A 22,967-nucleotide genomic window follows, 5' to 3' on the forward strand; every position below is an offset into this window, starting at 1 on the left:
CTTGTAATGCAATAGAGTTAGACGCCTCATAAGAAGAGAGAAAGGAGAGAAGGGCTAAAACAAAATACAGTAGCCCTTTTAAAAACTCGATTTTCTAGTCTTGTTTTAGAGCTAGGGCTATTAAACCTGGATCAATCGAATGAGTATAGATTAAACCAAATGAGGGAGCGTTGATTTCATAACTTGTAAGCAGTTCTCATGATATTTTCGGCAATTTCGGCAAGCTCGGTTTAAAGTTATGTGCGCCAGCAGTTGATGGGACATAATTAACCTAGCGTGATCTGCCATTTTTCAATGAAAATAATAAAAGATCTTGACAGGTAGAAATATCTTTTTGACAACTGAGAATAGTATGACTGCTTAAATAAACAAAATTAAGTATACAATTATACTAACCTCGATCATCTACGTTCATAAAATGACTCTTAATCTAAACCAAGCAAGAGCACTTCAACTTAGTCTTGATGGCCATTCGTTTTTTCTTACGGGCAAAGGAGGAAAAGGTAAAACCCATACTATAAAAAGTATTTACCATTAGCTATCGCGACTCAAACGTGATAGGGTAACATGCTTGACAGGGATAGCATGTGCTAGCTATCCATGTTCTGTCAGAGCGGCTACCCTGCACTCATTTGCTGGAATAAAGGATGGTAGGGGATCTAAAGAGACACTGCTAGATCTCGTCAAAAGTAATGACACTGCATGAAAAAGATGGATGGATACAGACGTCCTAATATTGTAGACGAAGTGTCTTTGATACTACTACTGTGATTCACTGAATGATTGTAAGATTAATCTGAACCCAAAAAAATTTTTTAACCTCTCGATTCCTTTTGGCAGCAATGGCATTCCATAGATGATCAAATGATACCCAAACATTTGCATGCGCATAGAAGTTATTTTATCCGCTTTTTCGCTTTTAACACTCGACTTCAGGGGATTTCATAGTAAACTCCTGTGTCACATCCAGACATCTGCCATGTTGTATGGAATACCGTGTTTTCTGTGTGCAAGGATGTTTAAAAAGAAGAAAAACCCTCAGCAAACATCTTGAAGGATATCATCAACAATACCATAAGTCTAGCAACAGGCAATACTGCCATTACTGTAAGAAGAACCTCCTTCACCTTCATTCCTTGTTCAAACACTTATATGTGTGCAGGAAGTAATTGCATAAAAGTTGGGATGTCATATATGCTGGTTTAGTCATAGACTATGTATGGATAAATTTGGATAAATAATCACAGTTGATTTGATGATCCACGAGTTCGTGCGATTCGCATGGTTATGACAGTGTGTTTCACCGTAAATTTCCAAACACATCGTATCTCATCAAGGTCCTAGCACATTATCACACCATTATCATTGAAGTGCGACTCAAAGTTCAATATCTCATTTGCCGACTAGCATTTCAACTACCGCCAAGCCTTGAACCAGAAAAAATGCTATAAAAATCTGTTTCTTGGAATAGTGGATTTTTATAATAACAAATCTCATTGTGCATGCTCACTACTGACTTACTATTATCAAATTGTAAGTAATTGTAAGTTCTTGTAATTGTAAATATATTTTAGATTTGTTTGTTTTCTCGATTTTCATATTGTAATTGTAAGTTCTTGTAATTGTAAGTATGTTTTAGATTTTTTGGTTTTTCCATTTTCATATTGTAATCGTAAGTTCTTGTAATTGTAAGTATATTTTAGATTTTTTATTATTATTATTATTATGAATATCATTATTATTATTATTATTATTATATAGTTTTCAATATATTTCTTGTTTCTGACATCCAATTGTTTGTCTTAGTTTAAGTGCAGACGACTCACAAATCAAGTCTTAACACCAGAGTGTATGATAAGAAGCATTCCTGTTTCTACTGTAACCAGATGCATAGTAAGACTGCAAGACATCCGGAGAACGTCCATGGCTCAGAAGCTGAAGTTGCACAAAAGGCTTTGAGCTTTCCCAAAAATTCGAAGAAAAAACGACACGCCCTTGACGACCTTCTATCTTTCTTAAGTTTACTCAAACTACATATAAGTCCGATATGTCAGAAAAAGAAATTTCTAGGGTGTTCATAGTGTCTCGCATCTTGATGTTGTTGGAGGCGTTGGTGAAACTCACCTTGGCTTTGTAGGAACAACTAGTGGTCTGAAACCTCGCCACTACATTGGTAGTTTTTCTCTAGCTTGTACGAAAGTTTCAAATTTGATTCCTTGGCGTCGGCTCTCCTTCCAGTTGCTCGTTTATATGTCCGATCCTTCGTAAGACACTCTGCACTTTTCGTCAATAGAACTGTAGCTCTCTCCAACAGTTCTCTGATTTTATCTAAATTGGGCGTGCCCATTTTGAATTCCCTCTCAGACTGCTTTAGAAGGCATTTAGCTTTTCGTTGCAATCTTTTTGAGGTAGTTTTAAATCTCTTTGAAGCGCTCTTTGGCTTAGCTATGGCTACAATAAACCGATCAAGAAAAAGAAACATCAATATACTATAGTTGACGCCACCCATGTAAGCTCATTGTTTAACCTAATGTTTCGCGCCAAAATGCCTTGTCTGTTAGGCAATGTGAGTTAATCACAGAAAATGTTCATAACGACTAGTCCGTGTATTTCTTGTCTTCAAAGTGTTCTACTAATCCTCAATAAAAGCTTTTTTGACTCGTTTGGAAGGCTTGACAGACTTAATGGCATCAGTCTGAGTGCTTTTTTCTGTAGTTGGGACTTTCCCATTTTCTCTTGTAGAGTTGCTGGGGTAACAATCGCCCCATTGTAAGTAGCCACAACAATCGTCTTCTCTCTTACTGCATTTAAAGAATGGCCTTTGTGGGTTTTTTCTCTGAGTGCGAAATGTACAATGTTGCAGGGTGTGCATGACAACACAGTGGGATCATTTCTCTGCACTGCTTGTTAACATTTTCTTCTAAAATCTGGTACTCTCCAAACTCAGTTGCCTTTGTAAAGAATCCACAGCGTGAAGACTTGCACTTTATAAATTCATCTTCACAAAAACAATTGTATTTTTCTAGAGAAACCATTTTAATTTGGAAAAAGAGCAGAATTAATCATAATTTTAATCATGAGCCACAGCCAGACAAACTTTGCGAACAGGATGGGTACCAGTTGCTAAGGTGTGACGTCATAATCTGTCATATTCCTGGCCAATTTTGATTTGTCAGAGCCAGAGTGCTTCGGGTATATTGAACTTAACTGTTCTCTATGTTTAGCTGTTCTCTATCTCTTCTCTATTTAATTCTGATAGATGGCAGAGAGATCTTTTATTTCAAATTGTTCGAAAAGCATCTAATAAAAATATGGTATTTATTAGCATCTTAGAGAAGAAAACTTCCCCGAGGTAAATACCTTGAGTATGATCAGTAGGATGGTTGGGGTCAAACGTTCGGTCACAACATTATTGTAGTGTTGTAGTATTGGAATAATAGCACATTACAGCTATGTAAAATTTAACATATTCTTCACTTCTTCATATAATATTTTAGGTATTCACTGGTTGGATAGAAATTGCAAAAGTTATGAGAAAAGAGGATTATGGATAGGATTAGAAGCACTCTATTGATGTGTATGATTTACAGGTTTGTTAATTTTCATTTAGTTATACTTGACATTCAAGAAATAATATGAAAGCTCAGCCCAAGCAAAACAAAATCAATTGCCCAAACGTACTATAGCTCATTTTTGTTCTTGTTTCTTATCTAAGTATACATATATAGTGCAAGGAATGGGGATTTCTGCTGCGAGAGATGTTTGGGCCATCACTTGGGACAGGGGGCTATGGCCATATGACCATAGAGCATTCCAGTATGTTGTTGAGGCAGCTTGGTAGCCTGAGAGAGTACTCCCAGCAGTCCATTGAGACAGCTCATTCATTGCAGAGACAACTTTGTGCGAAAACTTCTTCCCATGGGAGGCATGGTTATACTTCTTTAAGCAAGTAGTCAAATTGCTACAAAACACAATCAAACGCCCTTTGGCAAACTTTGGATACCTGTTGCACTTTTCGAAGATTGGTCTTCCTGTGCCCTCCTTATGCTTGTTGACATTCTAAAAGGATTCACAATATTTCGCTCGATTTAATATTTTAAATGCTCATTTAATATAGTAAGATGAGTCCTTTTTATTTTCCTTTTAACACCTAGTTCTTTGCAATTTTGTTGAGTTTGCAAGCGAATTCTGTGATGACAATTAATTGTCTGAACTTCAATTAATACAAAAGACGACTTCGACTACAACTTCAATAGAGTCAACTGAGTCAAGCATAGAGTATAATTGGAAGAAGATCTATTTAAAAACGCTTATGAATAATTCGAAGATAAAACTATGTGCTAGTGTGCGCATGCAGAGTGGGCCCCCACAGCGTCTACAAGTGCTAGAAATATATCCCACATATAACATCAGCATTTCGTTTCTTCATAAAAATAACAAATCTATATCAGGGTAATTCTTTGATCATGGACGTTACATTTGAACAGAAATTTTGAAAACAAATTTTCATTAAAAATTAAGAAATAACCAATGAACGACAGAGTTTTCAATAGAAGCCAGCAACTCTGCCGCCTACTCTTGCTAATTCAACTGCCTACTCAGCCAATTCCCATTTCTCTCACTAACTCAGCCACCTACTCAGCCACTTCCCAATGTAATTGTAAATCTTGATTAAAGTTCTTTAAACTAGCAAAATGTGTGAATAAAATAAATTTTAACCCAATCTTTGTTGTGTACTACAAAAACTGCAACGCAATCGAAACTATGTTGTCTGCCATCTTGAATTTTTGTGAGAAGAGTGAGACTGTTGACAAGTATGCCTCGATTACATGCTCCAGTGATTTCAATTTCACAACCACTTACCAAAAATGTTATTGACGACCCTGGAACGATGCCTTCAATTTGAACGTAAACATGTAAAGGTTGTTTACAACCAACCAGAGAGAGCCGTTCTCACAGTCAAATAAATGATGATCTTTTCTAGCACATATATGCAGCCACAAAATTACACAAAACTTTACTAACATTTATGCTTTCCCCTGAACTGGGGGCACTATCCACATGGTGGAATGTTTTAACTCCTACTTTCTCTTGTCATTGGCTAATTACATACCCGTGATCAAAAAGCCTCATGATTGGATTTGACCCAAAACTATGATAGCAATATTTACTCGCACATGAAAATACTATTGTGTAGTAATTTAAATGTTTTTCTACCACTATTTTGTTTAACATACTCTTTTGTGCTAGGAAAAACCTTTGCAATTGTTGATAAACAAGTCCTGTAAATGATATCACAAGTGCTAGGTACCAACCTCTTTGTGCAGCTCCAAAATGTTACTAAAGAATGCCCATTTCACGATTTTTCCTTACATTTAAACCTGGAAAAATGGCACAAAAAATGAAATTCTAATATTTCAAATGCTTTTACTTAAACATAAACTTAAATCTAGGAATGAAACAAGCCAGCCCTGATATACACTATAACATACTAGGTGTTTTCACCTATTATCAAGTACTGAAGTCTGTTGGCATCCAAATAAAATACATGTATTTCAACCAAAACATATTTTTTACCTTCAAGGAAATTTTAATCTCATAGCAAATTTTAATCTTCAAAAATAATTCATTTAACCCTTCACTCCCACTGAAGGTCAAGGTGAAGAGTCATGGGCAGCAGTTCTTTCTAACTTTGATCGACTAAAGTTTATATTTTATCCTTTCAAAACGAACTTTAGGCGAGTTCACACCCTACGATCACAAGGGATTTGCATTAATCTTTAGATTTGGAGAAATCTGATATCTCTTATTCTCATAATCACTTGTATTTATTACGTATTTTAGTCTGACTCGAAGTTCATTCAAGATTCCAAGCGCAAACAAAAATCAAACGCCGAACGAAAACTGACTTCAATAGTCTGTTTGACGAGGCCGTAAAATCCAACAAAATCGCACAAAATATAGATAATTCACCATAGAACGTTGCTAAATTACCAAAGAAGCATTAAAGCATAATTCATTTGGGTTATTTAAGTTTTTTCAAGCAATAAATCGTTCAACTTCGAGCTAAATTGTTGAGAATGAATCCCGCCAAAACATGGCGACAAGCAAACGAACCCTTTACGGTCAGTTCAACTCTAAGATATCGCTCTAAATAAATAAATTAAAAAATAAATGGCTAATATTAAAAGTAATTTACCTTTAGGATGCAGTTTGAGCCCGTAAAGATCCATATTTGAGGAAGAAAAGAAGAATTTTTAGTCAGAAAATACTCACACAACAACTTTTCTCGTCCACTGCTCCTCTGATACCATGTGACTGCCTCGTTTACATGTCAACACAAACCAACACCACGGGGGAGGGGAGGGTATTGATTCATGATTGATAGTGACTTTGTAACATTTTTCGGAGTGAAAATAAAATATTTCCGACAAACGACTCCAAAATATCTTTTTCCAAACGCACTACAACGATTATAAGACAATTTTATTTTCATTAACATGGGAAAGTAAACCATGCAAACCAAATAAATTCTTGCTAAAGTTTTAGAGCTATGCTGGCCCTAACGAGTTTGACTGGCTGCGGTGATCAGATTATACATTCTAATAATATATTATAATTTTTTTAAATATACATTTCTACCACTATATTGATATCTTTGTTTTATCCATTTCTCATTTTCCCATCCATCTTTTTTACCATTTTTTATTATTTTTGTAATCTTTCTTAATTGTTGTCTGGTAGCGATTTCTGGTAGCGATTTCAGCTAAAATCCACCAAATCGTCCTGAAATCGCTACCAGACAACAATAAAAACACAAGGAACACCACATGAAGGTTTGGATTTATTTTCTTTATTTTTCACAGAGTTATAAGCTAAAGAGTAATTTCCCATACATTGCCTTATAAATCGTCCTGTTATATGAGATTGGGCTTCCTGTGGGCCTATTGGAAAACAAATTACGGTAAAAAAAATACCGTAAATTAGCGTAAAATTGACGATGGTAGTTTGTAAAGTAACCTGAAGTTTCTTAAAATAGATTTATTCATTCTTGTTAGACTATGCGAAAACATTTTAAAATTATTTTTTGACTTCTCTAACACCATCACTGTCAAGCAAAAAGCTTCTAGTTTAGCGAAATAAGGTCATTCTTATAGTCGCAGCACAAACGAAAGAAAGCTTTACTCGTCGAAATGTAGTACCTGTTATGGGACGACCGCTCTCGGTACGAGCTACGGGATCTTTATTCTACTTCTCTTCTTCAGTTCTCCAGTTCTAACTAAACTAGTTACATGAGCTCTATTTATAACAACTTCATGACATGTGTCAGCCTACAGTCAATATGATATTATCGCTGAGTCTTGATTGGCTAAAGGAAATATTTTAATTTAAAAATTCCTAAGTGTGATATCTTATTAAAGAATAATACGAGTGAAAATCTTAGAACTAAACATAGCTTAAACTAAAGCTAATTTATGAATATATGGTAAATATATAGAAAGGTCTACGAGGGATATCCATATCATAAGATTTAAAAGAATGGTGCTAAAATAACTAAGCAAAGGGGTAAAGAGTGTTTAGGGTGTAACCGGAGGTGTACATGCTGCTAATAGGAGGAGCTAAGAGGTTTACTTGTAAATTCAAAGCATACCATCATCTATACTTGTGCGTGATGGTAGCCTTACTGAAATCTTATATCGATGTTTTTAATAACTAATTGATCGTTCTTTATCTTGTTTTCATACGATAAGAAATAGTAATTAGAAAACTGATGTCTAGCTTAGTCTGTAAAAACATTAATTCTCTCTCATAACATACCAGCAAATGTGCTTCAAAACGAAATATTTTCCTTTTTTAGAGGAACGACATAATTCTTTAAAAAAATAAATGAGTATTTTAAATTTTAAATGTGAAAATGCTTTAAATTGAAAAGCCGAATTCCTGTGACGTAATTTCTCTGTTTAATTTTGCATATCTATGTTTCTATACTCTGATAAACCATAGCTTTTCAGCCAATCAGAGAGTGCGTTCGTGAAAATCTATTATATACAGGGTTTGTTATAGCGCATCAGCAAGGCCTCATATGATAATTTGTCATTGTTTTCCCAATTTTGTTCTACTATTTATCCCTTTCCCATCCATGTTTTATCAATTATTCCTTTCCCATCTATGTTTTATCATTTATCCCTTTTTTCATCCATGTTTTATCATTTATTCCTTTCCCATCTATGTTTTGTACTTTATCCCTTTCCCATCTATGTTCTATCATGTATTCCTTGTTATGGTTTTGACGTCATATCTATGTTTCTATACTCTGATAAAACATAGCTTTTCGGCCAATCAGAGCGCGCGTTTGTGAACAACTATCATATAAAGGGTTTGTTAGCGCGCATCAGCAAGGCCTGATATGATAATTCGTGTCATTTATTGTTTTCCCATTTATGTTCTATTATTTATCCTTTTCCCATCTATGTTCTATCATTTATCCTTTTCCCATCTATGTTTTATCATTTATCCCTTTCCCATATATGTTTTATAATTTATCCAGTCACGTTTTTTGGTGTGAGAATCTGCCGAATAATAGGAACATTTTAATCTCCTTTTGATTTTCGTGTCCCGTGGCCCAGATTCGATTCCCGGTGTGGAAAATGTTTTTGAATAATGTTTCCACCGAGCATGAGGATTCGAGCGATACATGGGGAATATACCCTTTGCAGTTAACGGTCACGTGTCTGTACTGGTGAGAAAAAAAGTTTTTATTTTAAATTGGTGTTTCGTTTTAACTACTGTAAAGAACTGAATGAAAAGTAAGTGTGTAACGAAATGCAGTTTTATTACGATCTCTCGAAACAGGTTGTAGAAAGTTTGTTTGCTCACCAATATATTTCACCCATGGGAAATAAGATGTTCATTCATTTGCTCTCAGTGAATTGATCAGCACGTGATTACTGAGCTGCAAAGGGCCTATTAGTGTGCCTTATTAAAAAAATAATGCATTTGTTTTTTTGAGGTTCTAAGTACTTTTAGTATGTGGTTCAAGGTCTTATCTTTTAACACCCGACCTCATGTCTTTTTTAGCTAAAGATACTTGTATCTATATATTTGAACATCTCTCGAGTGATATCGATTAAACATTGATACAATATCCAACCCTGAGAGCACTGTGATAATACCGTGACTAACGTGATTAAATTTGAAGAACAAGGGGGATTAGCTCAAATGGTAGAGCGTTCGCTTTGCTTGAGAGAGGTAAAAGGTAAAGGTTTTTTCTATTTAAGCGCATGATCACTTTGATGTGATCTAGGCTATAGCGCAGCGCAACCGTTACGTCGTAAAAACGAAGACAAAGGTGAAATTCAGACAAACAAACTTACAAGTTTATTTTCAGCAGATAATGTTCATAGGCGATCGCAGTTGATCTTACTTTAAATGGGTTATTATTGTAACTTTAAATGAAAACAACAAAATCGGTTATGCAATATTTGTCTGTTTGTTTGTTTGAATGTTAAAGCTATTTTTAGAATCAGAACGCTGCGCTATTGATGTACCTCTGCAGAGTACTTACTTCTCAGAGAAGGTTAGCGAGAACGAGAAATAAGGTACTTGTTAAAATCAAGTCGAGCGTGGATCATTCGAAACTCTACCTTGCTCAACAAGGAAATTGACGCCTCCCATGAGAACCTGCAGCATGCAAATGTGGTGGAATACCATCATCCCTTGACTGGTTTAACAAGATTTTACTGGCACGGAAAAGCTTACATTTGTCAGTTATTTTCCCTCAGTAAAATTGATGTAGAATTCACGTCACGCTATGTTCATAAGACTGCTAACACATAAATGTGCTTGATGTTGTTATAGAGCCTGACTAGTCTACACTAAACTAGGGATGAACACTCATTTTGATCAAAGTGAAACAACTTCGGTCGCACACTGTTCTATGAAGCGCCCTTGAAGCAAAACTCACCCAGCTTATCCACGTTTTAAATAGTTTGCATCGCTATTGCAATATTTTTGTAAATGTTTTTCCTATTTCGAAAGGGTATTAGTAAGAAATTCCCCTTCTAATAACGATTCTTATGATGGAAACTTCAAAGTAGTGATTATGTAGCTCAGTGGTTAAAGCACTGGTCTAGTAATTATTTTCTTTGATTTCTTGTCAGCACATATTTCGTAGCTTTGACTGGGGCTAAAATTAGTTCTATCCTCAGCGGTCTCACGTTGCCAATATATGATAATCGATTAGATTACTCACTTAGTTCGAATCTGCTGAGCCGCTCGGACGTTCCGTCCCCTCTCTCCCGGCCAGATCTGCCAAAGGATAAATAGCTCTTAACCTTCTATGGCCAAGGAGTGTCATATATCTGATTGTTAATGTCATACTGATTACGTGACTGTACTCTGATATATAATGATCTAGTTTGTAAACAGTGAACTAGCGAGAGCACGAATAAATCAATCTATAAATCTATAACATGGCGTCAGAAGTGGGATTCTGAGAACTCCAAAGAGCAATGGCGGGACTACAATGGGCAGCCCCCAAACCACCATCATTCGAAGGGAACGTTAGCGAAGCCTGGAGGCGCTTCGAGGAGCATTGGAAGCTATTCGAGAAGACAGAGTTGAGGACAAAGTCTGAGGAAGAGAAATGCTCGTACTTTCTTTTATGCATTGGGGAGCAGGGTCGAGAGATTTACAAAACGTTCAGTTTCGACAGGCCCGAGACAACCACTGATACAGATGGGGACACGGTCTGGACCAGAAAAACTACTGATTTGATTACTGCCTTCCAGAAGTACTGCAACCCTCGCAAGAACGTGACTTACGAACCGCCAAAAATTCAATAAACGAAATCAAGAAGAAGGGGAAAAGATAGATCAGTACGTTACTGTCCTTCGAACACTTGCTTCGACTTGTGAGTTTTCCACTCTGGAAGAAGGACTAATCCGCGATAGGATTGTGTGCGGTGTTCGCATGCAAAGCTTAAAGGAACGCCTACTCCGCGAGACTGACCTAACGCTACAGAAAGCCATGGACATTTGCCGAGGCTTCGAAAGAGCAAATGAGATCTATCAGTGACGACAAGCCAACTAGTGTGGATGCCCTGAAACACAAGGGAACAAAACACCAATCTAAACAACAGGCAGCATGGGCAACAATATGGAGACTCAAAACGAAACAAGAATTGTGGAAACTGTGGCAGAGTGCACCCACCGAAAGCATGCTTTGCATACAACAAAAGCTGTAATTCCTGTCATAAATTAGGCCATTTCAAGGAATTCTGCCGATCGAAAAAGGTACAAGACCTTGAATACTCGAGCAATGAATCAAGCCCCGATCACGGCGTGGATATGGTAATTGACTGCTGCGAAAGCAACGGCAAAAGCGAGGAATATGGCAAACTGAAAATAAACGAGAAGTCTATAATGACCAAGCTAGACTCTGGAGCTGAGATAAATATCCTTACTAAGGATGATTTTAATAATGCGGTCCCTAAGCATCAAAGAAAACAGAAGCTCAGAGCAAGTAACGCAAAGTTAACAGCATATGGCGGCCACAGAATACCTGTACTGGGCAAGTGCTATCTCCAGTGTCGTAACAAAAATAACAAACAAGTTCTAGAGTTTCAAGTTGTGGAACAACGAAAATCACTCCTTGGATGCGAAACCTGTAAGAATATGAACTTTATATGAACACATTCCATAACGTCGACAAGGTAGCTGAGAAAGGACAACCCTCAACGCGCCCTTCGGGAGATATAGATTTTCTGTCGTCTCTTTTGGCGTTATCTTTGCTCAAGAAGTCTTCCATCGAACCCTCAATGAAAAGTTCAACGACATAGAGGGATGCGAAACAGACATCGACGACATTCTGGTCTGGGGTCGTACAATAGAGGAGCACGACGCGCGCCTCGAAAGAGTTCTTAACCGGGTGAAGGAAATCAACCTCACACTGGGCATTGACAAGTTTGAACTTCGGCGCCAGGAGATAACCTATCTTGGCGTAACACTAACACAGGATGGCCTAAGACCAGACAACAACAAGATAAAGGCAATTACCGAGTATACTAAACCGGAAAGCAAACAAGACATTCAACGTCTTCTAGGCATGGTCAATTTGGTGGCGAAGTTTGCACCCCATATTTCTGAGGTAACTATACCACTCAGGGAACTGCTCAAGAAGGATACAGAATTTCATTGGATAGAAATACATGATCAAGCGTTTTCGGATCTCAAGGCTCTGCTCACGCAACCGGAAACTCTACGCTACTATGACGTGTCTAAACCTGTCACTTTGCAAGTTGACGCCTCGCAGAATGGGCTCGGTGCAGCACTCATCCAGGACAATGGTCCTGTGGCTTATGCTTCAAAGGCATTAAACGAAACTCAGAAACGATATGCGCAAATTGAAAAGGAGCTGCTAGCAGTATTATTCGGCTGCAAACGCTTCCACCAATTTATTTACGGAAAATCTGTCCTTGTTGAATCTGATCACAAGCCATTAGAAGCAATATTCACGAAGCCGTTATCACAGGCGCCATCAAGGTTGCAAAAGATACTAATGCAACTCCAAGCTTACGATATAACTCTCGTATACAAGAAAGGGACTGAAATGTACCTGGCAGACGCGTTATCACGGGCATTTCCTACTTACCGTACTAAACGAAGAGTTCGAGAAAGAAATGGATTCCGAAAAGTTCATACATCTAATGTCTACGGAGAGCTACGTGACGGATCGCAAGCTGAACGAGATTCGAAATGAAAAAAACACAGATGAAACGACGCAAATATTGATCAATCAAATAAGGAATGGCTGGCCGGAGAATCGACATCTGGTACCATTGGAAATTCGAGAATATTACCCTTACAGACACGAATTAACTGAACAAGATGGACTTGTCTTTAAGGCACACAATGTGCTTATTCCCGCGAAACTGAGATCAGAAACACTGGCTAAGGTACACCGCGCACACCAGGGCCTAAACAAGACAAAGCGCCAAGCACGTGAATGCATATTTTGGCCTGGGATGAGCAAAGAAATTGAGGATATGATATCGCAATGTCCCACATGCTTGGAGCAAAGGAGGACTAACTGTAAGGAACCATTATTACCACACGAGCTTCCCAAGCGGCCATGGCAAAGGGTCGCGACTGATCTATTTGAATGGAAGGGTAAACCTCACATAGTAATTGTTGATTACTACAGCCGTTTTCCTGAAATTGCTGAATTGCGTGACATTAAATCGCGAACATTCATCAACAAATGCAAATCTATATTCAGTAGACACGGAATTCCCGAAGAAATCGCATCAGACAACGGTCCACAATACGCGTCCCAAGAGTTCACTAAATTCGCATCAGACTACAGGTTTACTCACACTACAACAAGCCCCCACTACCCGCAATCGGGCGGGATGCACGAAAGAGCAGTACAAACAGCAAAGGCTATTCTAAACAAAACGCTGCTAAGTGGTCAAGACCCGTATCTGGCTCTGCTTGACTACAGGAACACTCCCATTAATGGAGTCACGCCATCACAAGCACTAATGGGCAGAAAATTACGCTCCGATATCCTGGCAAAACCTTCAACACTAACTCCTAAACTGATCGACCACCAGGAGTTCATCATGAAGAGGAAAGATGATCGGGTGACTCAGAAATTCTACTATGACAGGTCAGCAAAACCCTTAGAGAGCCTAAAAAAAGGGGACACCGTAAGATTCAAGCAAACTCCTGAATCACCTATCTGGAAACCCGCTACAATTGTGGATTCTCACCATACCCCAAGGAGCTATATACTTCAAACAGCCGATGGTGCAGAATATGGAAGAAATAGAAAGCACATCATGAAAACCAAAGAGCTACCTACACCACTCTCTACAGAACCCGATTCAACACCGACGGAAAATCTTGAACAAGCTGAATTAGCTATAGAGAACAAACAGGACGACACGAGTCCTCCTACGAATACAGATGCATGTGTACCCACAACGCGGCGATCTGGAAGGATTGTCAAACCAGTGAAACGTTACGGATTTGACAACTAGCGAATTGTATGTTAAATTTTAGACATTCCTTGAACAATTGAACATTTATCTATTATCATGGGTTTGTTTATTATGACTTGATTACTACGTGATTTAACCATATTAAAACCGTATACTCAAATTTCATATTCTATCATCTCTTATTGATAACCTTTAGAAAAAGAGAGATGTCATATATCTGATTGTTAATGTCATACTGATCACGTGACTGTACTCTGATATATAATAATCTAGTTTATAAACAGTGATTCAGAACTTGTACTAGCGAGAGCACGAATAAATCAATCTATAAATCTATAACAAGGAGTATCGGCAAATGGATTAGGTGTGTCGATAAGACCCTATCATTTATCTCTTTCCCATCTATGTTCTATCATTTATCCCTTTCCTATCTGTTTCGTACTTTATCCCTTTCCCATCTATGCTTTATCATTGATCCCTTTCCCAAAAGTGCACACTCTGGGTGCAAGAATTAGTCAAATTTCTCAACTCCTTTTCTTTTCTTTTTCAGTTTCCTGTTTCATAAAAGAGAGTCCCCTTCCACAGAATCCCAAAAACAAAAGAGTAACTTGAAAAAGTCTGTACTACACATATTTCATTTTCTTCTTGTAGGCCTACTTTGGGGTCCACAGTCGCCATATGCATTAGGCACCATTAGGTGTTATTCGCTAATTTTGTAGAAACATTGTCAAAATGTTGGGCGGCATTGAGCAACATTGAGCAACATTTGGCAGTATTGATATTGTGAAATTTTAGGTCCTACTATGGTGTAGTGTAGTGGAAGAGCATAGTTCAGTATGGTAAAGTATACTTGTGCGGTACAGTACACTGTAGCAGTACAGCTCACAATAGTAGTACAGTAGAGTACAGTATTGTAGTACAGTACATACAGTGTAGTACTTACAATATAGTGTTAGAGATTACATTTAAAGGAGAACCCCACACTCGATCCATGGCTTACTCAATTAAAAGTTTATTATATACTTATCTTTTCTACAAAGCCTTGACTCCATAGCATCAAGTACAGCAGAGAAATAATTTACGAAAGACACGAAAAATCCGAGCATGGCGGTCGCCATTTTGAATTGCCTTCTGAACGCGCAACATACTACTGGTCAGCGGCGTGTGACGTCACTGCGCGGTCTGCACTTTCGCGCGAAATTCAACAAAAACACTCTCTACACGGCTTTGTTTACTAATTTTTTCACTCCTTTTTTAAAAACTATGCCTCATTGTATGGTGCCTGGTTGTTTCAATGGTTCCAAAACAATACAGGGAAAAGAAATTTCCTTTCACAGAATTCCAAAAGACAAAAAAATTGCAAAAATATGGCTGGAAAAAGTAAGAAGAAAAAATCCACCAAAACGCGAGTCATGCTACGTCTGTAGCGAACACTTCATGCCAGAATGCTTTGAAAAATCATTTAAACATCTGATAGGTCAAAAAGAAAAAAAAATGCTGAAGTCTGAGTCTGTCCCTACTATTTTCAAACACAAAAAAGAGAAAAGACAACGCCAATTTTCCATTCAAAGACGGAACAAACAAGACAAGCAAGAGGTGGGTCAATTTATTTATATTTTCTCTCTTTTTTTTTTTTTTTTTTTTTTTTTGAAGTTTGCAGAAAAAGAGTAGTATTTAGTTAAAACCCCGCACTGAAACGACTATCAACCTTGAAAAATACTTCCACAAGCAAATAAAGTAGTATTTGACATAATAAATTGTTTCATGAAAATGTACTATCTTTCTTTGTTTATTTGTATTTCAAGGAACTCGTCCAATTAATTGCATCAAGTAATGTCCATCTTGACACTGTACAACCAGAAGACACTTTAACTATAACACCACAGAACAGCAAAACAACTGTTGATGCCAGTACACAATATTCCTCTTCAGATTGTTGTGGTATTTATCATCGTACTATAGGAACTCAGACACTGAAACCATCTAAAAAAAGAAATAATAGTTTAGTCCATCAGCAGACCTCTCCAGTTGTAGATTTTGAGACAAATTCTTTAATTCATAGTCAAACAAATACCCTTCTTGATCATAGCTACTGCCAAGCACCCTCTACTAGTACTGCATCAACTGGAATGGAACAGGAAAGACAACTCCCTTGTACTAATGTTGTTGATTGTGACATGTCTGACCTGGAAACATCTTCAGATGAAGTTTCTGACAATGATTACAACTATGACAGCTCAGATGAAAGCAGTGAATACTCAGAAATTTCAGAGGACAACAATATTGGTGATGACCTCAAATTCATAGTATATGAAAGTGAACTTGACAAGCTTTTTCATTTCTGTCACATGTGTTTGTCACCAGTTAGTGAAGTGAAAAAAATAACAAGTGGTAGTATGGTGGCCATGCATACATTATGTCTACAGCATCATGAACTCACCTGGACTTCCCAACCCTACATGAGCAATAATGTACCTGCTGGAAATGTACAAATACCAGCTGCTATTATATGCACTGGTGGAACATTTCAAGAATTTTCTAGTTTTGCTAAAGCTCTAAAATTAAAGTTCATAAGTGAATCATCATTTTACAGCACCCAAGACAAGTTTGTATTACCAGCAATAAATAAGCAATACCAACAGCAACAGCTATCTGTGATAAATGATGTAAAGAAACGTAATACTCCTGTTGATTTATGCGGTGATGGGAGAGCTGACAGTCCAGGCCATAATGCTAAATATGGTACATACAGCATGATGGATGAAGATTCAGGGAAGATAGTCGATTTTGCATTAGTCCATGTCTCAGAAGTGTCATCGTCAAATGCCATGGAATACGAAGGTTGCAAAAGAACACTAGATAATTTACTTAACAACAAAGTCTCAATACGCTCCTTAACTACTGACCGTCACACTCAAGTAACGGCAAAACTGCAGCAAAACTACCCTACTATCAAGCACCAATATGATGTTTGGCATCTATCCAAATGGGTGACAAAGAAGCTGTCAAAAAAAGCGAAACTCAAGTCAAATAAAGATCTAGAGTCTTGGATTAAATCGATCAACAATCATTTATGGTGGAGTGTGCAAACCTGTAACCAAGACCCCAAAGTTCTTGTTAGTAACTGGGTGTCGATCACCAACCATATTTGTGACAAACATACCTGGAAAGAAGGTAAAACCACTGTATCTTGCAAGCATCAGAAGCTATCTAGACGAGAACGCAAAGAAATTAATTGGTTAAAGCCAGGGTCACCTGCTCACGTAGCACTAGAAGAAGTCATCTGTAATCAGAAGTTTCTAAAGGACATTGTTAAGCTTACTGAATGTCATCACACTGGAAATCTGGAAGTTTTCCATTCTCTACTACTAAAGTATGCACCCAAGAGAAAGCACTTCTCATACCAGGGAATGGTTGGCAGAACCCAACTGGCCATTATTGATCATAACAACAACAGCAATCGAGAACAAGCAATTACTAAGAAAGGAGAAGGCCGATATCGTGTGGTTTTTCCAAAGACAAGAAAAACCTGGGTCGCTAAGCCAGTGCTAACACAGAAGTCATATTCATTTGTAAACGTCATGGTGGATGAAATAGCTGAATGTCACAAGAATAAGAAAACACTGCCAAAAATACAAGTACCTGAACACATTCCAAAGAACATCGCCACTGTCGAAAGACCACCAAAGGAGGAAGTCGTGAAGAAGCATATATCTCGAATGATCAAAAAGAAAAAGGAAAAATCTCAATCTAATGGTAAGTATCAATCAATCAATCAACTTTATTTATTAGTACACTAGTTACAATGTAATTTAAGTATGGTGTGTAGTAATCTGGTAGCATTGATGTTTATGACAACATATGCTATCATAGCAGTGCTCTGAACAAAATACATGTCAACATTATAACATTGTGCCATTTTCATTTGTCAACATGATGGATGAAATAGCAGAATCCCACAAGACTAACAAAACACTATCAAAAACACATGTACCTGAACATATTTCAAAGGAGGTTGCAACCATAGAACCACCAAAGGAGAAAATTAGCAATCTAACGACAAAAAAGAGAAAAGGAAATAAAAAATGACTGGTCAGTATAAAGTGTGATAATCTGCTTTTTCTCGAATCACAAGCTAACTGCAAAATAAATAAAATCAAAAAGAACCAATGAACATTCATAGTAATGTAATAAATAATCATCATTAGAGATCCAGGCGGTCTGATGGGGAAACTATACTGCAATGTAAACAACAACCGTGTAATTTTTCATAGGCAATACAAAGAATCAAACAAATAAACAACAATATATTGTAAGAACAATTCTATTTCAGATTCTATTTCAGATCATTCTACTCGTCTGGATAGTGAAAACCAGAGAATTCGAAGTCATCTTCAAGACCAGGTGGAGGAAAGTGAGCACGGATGCACATCACGGCACATGAAGGTAAAACCACTCGAATTTCTTTTCCTAAGACACCCCAACACCATCTCACTAACTGACGATATGCTACGTGTCGATTCCTTTTGTGCTCTGGAGTGTGAACGGCACCATATTGCTGACGATAGTGAAACCAGGCAGCTTCCAAAACCCAACGGTTCAGACACACAGCTTTAAATCCTGGATTGTCCGTTATGCAGCGCAGTGGCTCAGCAAGATGTTCCTCTTCAACGACTTGACGGTTTTTTTTCCATAATCTGCGGGATTTCACGGCAGCAAAGACACTCGACTTCTCTATCCATTATTTGACAATTATCGCATTGACACCTTGGTGAATAAATTGACAAAAAATGTAAAGTAAACTTCATCTTGAACTCGAAAATCAGTGCAATAAATGCTTCAAAGTGCTTACCAATCTGAATTTTGCAAACGGTTGTCGTGAGTTGCAGAGTTTGATGAATCTGACGAGATATCCGACTCTGAGGAATCGTCCACGATGCGTCTTGGTTCGAACATGAAACCTTGAATAAGTCCTTCCTGCTGTTCAATTTCTTCAAAATAATCGCCAAAATCGCTTCCCGAACTCGAATCGCTAGAAGAACTACTACTCATCGTTAATGTTTTGAAGTTTTGGCTCGTAAAACAAGCAAAAAAAAAACACAGAAAGTCAATATTTGTCCAACAATCAACAAATATTGACTGTCGAAAGTTGATAGACCGCGCAGTGACGTCACACGCCGCTGACCAGTAGTATGTTGCGCGTTCAGAAGGCAATTCAAAATTGCGACCGCCATGCTCGGATTTTTCGTGTCTTTCGTAAATTATTTCTCTGCTGTACTTGATGCTATGGAGTCAAGGCTTTGTAGAAAAGATAAGTATATAATAAACTTTTAATTGAGTAAGCCATGGATCGAGTGTGGGGTTCTCCTTTAAATAAATAATAGGGTTACATGTACATTGGTGAGCAGATTGGGTGGCTTGTAACTTATCATTTTTATTTCTTTCTTTTTTCTCTGTTAGTACCAGTTTTTTCATTAGTGGGTTGGATGGGTGCGGTATATACACATAGATATACATATAGATATATTTCAATAAGGGGTTATATATAGGTTAGATGTAAATTAGTGGGTGGATTATTTTAGTTTATGCAGCATTTGCATAATTAAATTTTCAGTATATCAAATATACTACAAACGGTACTCCTCTACTGTCCAAAACTTGAATGCAAATCTTCCCAATATCACTGACCTAAATCTTAATACAACATAGGCCTGACCGTGAAGCCATTTTGGCTCTTGTTTCTATTTAAATGCACGATTACTTTCTGATCTGATATAGGTTATTGAAGTACTTAATCTTACAGATGAACAGATGAAAAGACGAACAGATGAACAGACGAATAGATGAACAGATGAACAGACGAACAGACGAACAGATGAACAGACGAACAGATGATCAAATACAAATGAACAGATGGACCTATGGACAGATGGGCCGATAGACAGATGGACAAATACAAATGAACAGATGGACAGATGAACAAATACAAATGAACAGCTGAACAGATGAACAGATGGACAGATGGACAGATGGACAGATGAAATTATTGGACAGATGGACAAATGAACAGATGCACAGATGCACAGATGGACATATGGACAGATGAACAGATGGACCGATGGACCGATGGACCGATGGACCGATGGACCGATGGACCGATGGACCGATGGACAAATGAATATATGAACACATAAACAAATGACGCAATAACCGAGTGTACATTTTGTGATTGACAAAGAACAAAATTTGAATTTTACTTCGCAGACGCGATGATTGTGTAATCAAACTCCATACATTCCTTCATATGGACCTCACAACTTCACAAGGTCAAAATGCCGGGACTTTTTTCAATTTCATAAATATTTTAGCATTTTTAGATATCATAATAATCAAATGATTGAAACCCGAGTGTTCATTAATAAATCATGAATTCAATGAGCAATGGCGATATTGCATTGTAGTTACGTGCACGCACTTTGATACTTGATCAAAAACGGATCAAGACACTGATCACTCACTCACTCACTAGTGCTAAAATATTTTTACTCTTCATATTTGTCGTGGGTGTCTCAAAATAGCTAGAATTAAGACTTTCTCATCCACTTTCCACCCATTTGCCTCATTTCTTTTCCTCTCTCCTCTCCATTACTTATTTCATATACTTCTATCTACTTACGCAATTAACTTTTTCTTTTTACCTTGGACTTACCATGTCTCGAAGCTGGGACCCTTTGCGTGATTGTCTAGTGATTCACCAACTATGGCAAAGAGGAATTTGCTGACAAAGTTGGGTTAGATCTATATTTTATTAATTTTTCCCCATACAACTGTTCTACGTATATTAAATAAAAATAAATGAATACAAGGAGATTCAGGAACAAAGAAATTGTAATGAGACTGAGAAGTAAGTTCAAAAACTCGTGCTTCGTGTTGTGATTGGGGAAAACCTGTAGTAGATTCCTAGCTTCTCTTATTTGATCTCTTTTTATTCAGCGATACATTTTGTAGTCTCTTTTCTTTAACCCACTAGCTATTGATAACCTAAGAGTTGGCTATAAGTAAAATAAAATAAAATAAAAATATTTGGCATATTTTTTAAATATATTTTCAGCAATTCAAGTGAAAGCGGTCATAATTCGATCGATACATGGGAATAAGTGTCCCGTATGATAAACACAAATAATGCATTTGGATTTTGAGGTTCCAAGGTTTTTTTAGTATATGGTTTAAGGACTTTTTAACAACCGATCTCATGTCTGTTTTACCTAAGGATGGTTGCATCTATACATTTGACCATCCTCTCGAGTGATATCGATTAAACAGTTGTACAATATGCAACCCTTTAAGTAGAGTAACGTGATAGTAGCGTAACTAACATGAGCAACTTAGGAGAACGAGGGGGGTTAGCTCAAATGGTAGAGCGCTTGCTTAGCATGCGAGAGGTACCGGGATCGATACCCGGATTCTCCAAGTTACGTTTTTTTGCTATAGCTTTTTTCTATTTAAATGCACGATTACTTTCTGATCTGATTTAGGTTATTGATGTACTTAATCTTACAGATTTGTATGTTTTGAAGAAATGAACAAATGAACCGATGAACAAATGAACCGATGGACAGATGGACACATGAACAAATGACCCAATAGTCACTGAGCCTAAGTCGAATAATTGCTTTAGTATTTTTGTGTCTACTGCATATTAATAAGCAGTAGACACTGTGCTATCGAGTTTACCCTTATATACTTCATATCCTATTTGAATAGCGAAAAAAATAGTTAAATGACAAAGTTCATCCCGGTGTTAAGGGTTGTAAAACTTCGGATTACTTACGGATCCCACGTGCACAGCTAGCGGCGCTTGGCGAGGATAGCCGATGTTATCCGAAGTCCCGCGTACAGGCTTGTCAACTTGGTTGCTCTGTTTGCGACTGCTTACGACTTTTTATCGATACTGGAAAACATTTGACCAACGTTTCAATCATGATTTGGTAGGATTCATTGATTTCTACGAGGTAATGGCAACCATTTTTGTAGTGAATTTTATTTGTTTGTTTCTGGAACAAGCTAGGCACACAGGTTACATCGAATGTGTCAATAGACCAGTTTCGAATTCCAAATTACCGCTGCGTTTCTTGATTACAGAATCATTCACACAGGGTTAGCCTCGTATCAGTGTTTAAATATTCACAAATGCCAACAGAAAAGTTAAGAACGCACAACTTCAACAATACAAACACTTTGAAACTCGACGGACCTTGACTGGAACACGTGAATATTCTGCACAAACTCGAGGCTAACCCTGTGCAAATGAGTCTGTGATTAAGAAACACAGCGGTAATTTGGAATTCGAAACGGTTCTATTGTTGTTTAATTAAAGTGCTTTCAGGTATTTGCAATATCTTGAAAGAATTTTAATCGCAACAGGTTTTGACATGGGAAAACGTGTCAAATGCGCTGGGCACATTGGATACTTTGAATAGAGTAGAAGACTATTTGGGATTTAGTTATTGTAAGACAGAAGAAAGTCCGTGGATTCGGTTTGACTAAAATATAATATTTTGTAATGCTGATAGAAGAGAGACGTTTTTCATCGAGATTTTTTTACGGTCAAATTGAACCAGCATAAGCGTGTCTTGGTCGCAAACCCCAAAGCAAGCCTCCGTCTCTATGAGAACCAGTGTTATGGTGGCTCCATCGGCTCAAAAACACCACACAAAACATTGAACAAAGGATTCTCCATCTACAGAAAAAGTCTCGAAAATTTACCTTCCCTCGAGTGAGAGAAAGGAAAGAAGACTCTTTCTTTTCCCTCTCTCGGGGGAGGGTAAAGGAGACTCCGCTCGCAGGGTAACGTCAGAATGGAAATATTGCGAAAAACGTATCTCTTTCCTTACGCTTCTTAGTAAACTTGCCCCCCAAACAATATGGCGTCGGAATCCGTGAAAGGATCTATAAATAAACT

General features: G+C 37.5%; 1 protein-coding gene, 1 long non-coding RNA gene and 1 other non-coding gene across 3 annotated transcripts; 2 read left to right on the forward strand and 1 right to left on the reverse strand.

Annotated features, from left to right (window-relative positions):
* Positions 1-15,499: 15,499 nt before the first annotated feature.
* Positions 15,500-18,094, forward strand: LOC148908355 (uncharacterized). Its single transcript, XM_089035836.1, has 3 exons — positions 15,500-15,601; positions 15,811-17,761; positions 17,955-18,094. Exons 1-3 carry the CDS (start codon positions 15,500-15,502, stop codon positions 18,092-18,094), a joined length of 2,193 nt encoding a protein of 730 aa, XP_088891962.1.
* Positions 18,095-18,591: 497 nt separating this feature from the next.
* Positions 18,592-19,122, reverse strand: LOC148908356 (uncharacterized). Its single transcript, XR_016120767.1, has 2 exons — positions 18,858-19,122; positions 18,592-18,772 (listed from the first exon to the last, which is right to left on the reverse strand). It is a non-coding gene; the product is annotated as an uncharacterized LOC148908356 (long non-coding RNA).
* A 2,280-nt stretch (positions 19,123-21,402) lies between these two features.
* Trnaa-agc (transfer RNA alanine (anticodon AGC)) lies at positions 21,403-21,475 on the forward strand. The gene has a single exon. It is a non-coding gene; the product is annotated as a tRNA-Ala (tRNA).
* The last annotated feature ends 1,492 nt before the right edge of the window (positions 21,476-22,967 follow it).

The sequence above is a fragment of the Actinia tenebrosa genome, unplaced genomic scaffold (genome assembly GCF_029948245.1).
Source record: "Actinia tenebrosa isolate PJP-AT-01 unplaced genomic scaffold, QUT_ActTen_1.0 PGA_scaffold3__52_contigs__length_22856419, whole genome shotgun sequence".
Lineage (NCBI taxonomy): Eukaryota > Metazoa > Cnidaria > Anthozoa > Actiniaria > Actiniidae > Actinia > Actinia tenebrosa.

Bases quoted from the DNA above. Each gene is read 5' to 3' on its own strand.
- LOC148908355 (XM_089035836.1), top strand. From the start codon at position 15,500: ATGCTGAAGTCTGAGTCTGTCCCTACTATTTTCAAACACAAAAAAGAG. The intron at 15,602-15,810 runs GTGGGTCAATTT...TTGTATTTCAAG, and splicing joins ACAAACAAGACAAGCAAGAG to GAACTCGTCCAATTAATTGC. The intron at 17,762-17,954 runs GTAAGTATCAAT...TGGATGAAATAG, and splicing joins GGAAAAATCTCAATCTAATG to CAGAATCCCACAAGACTAAC.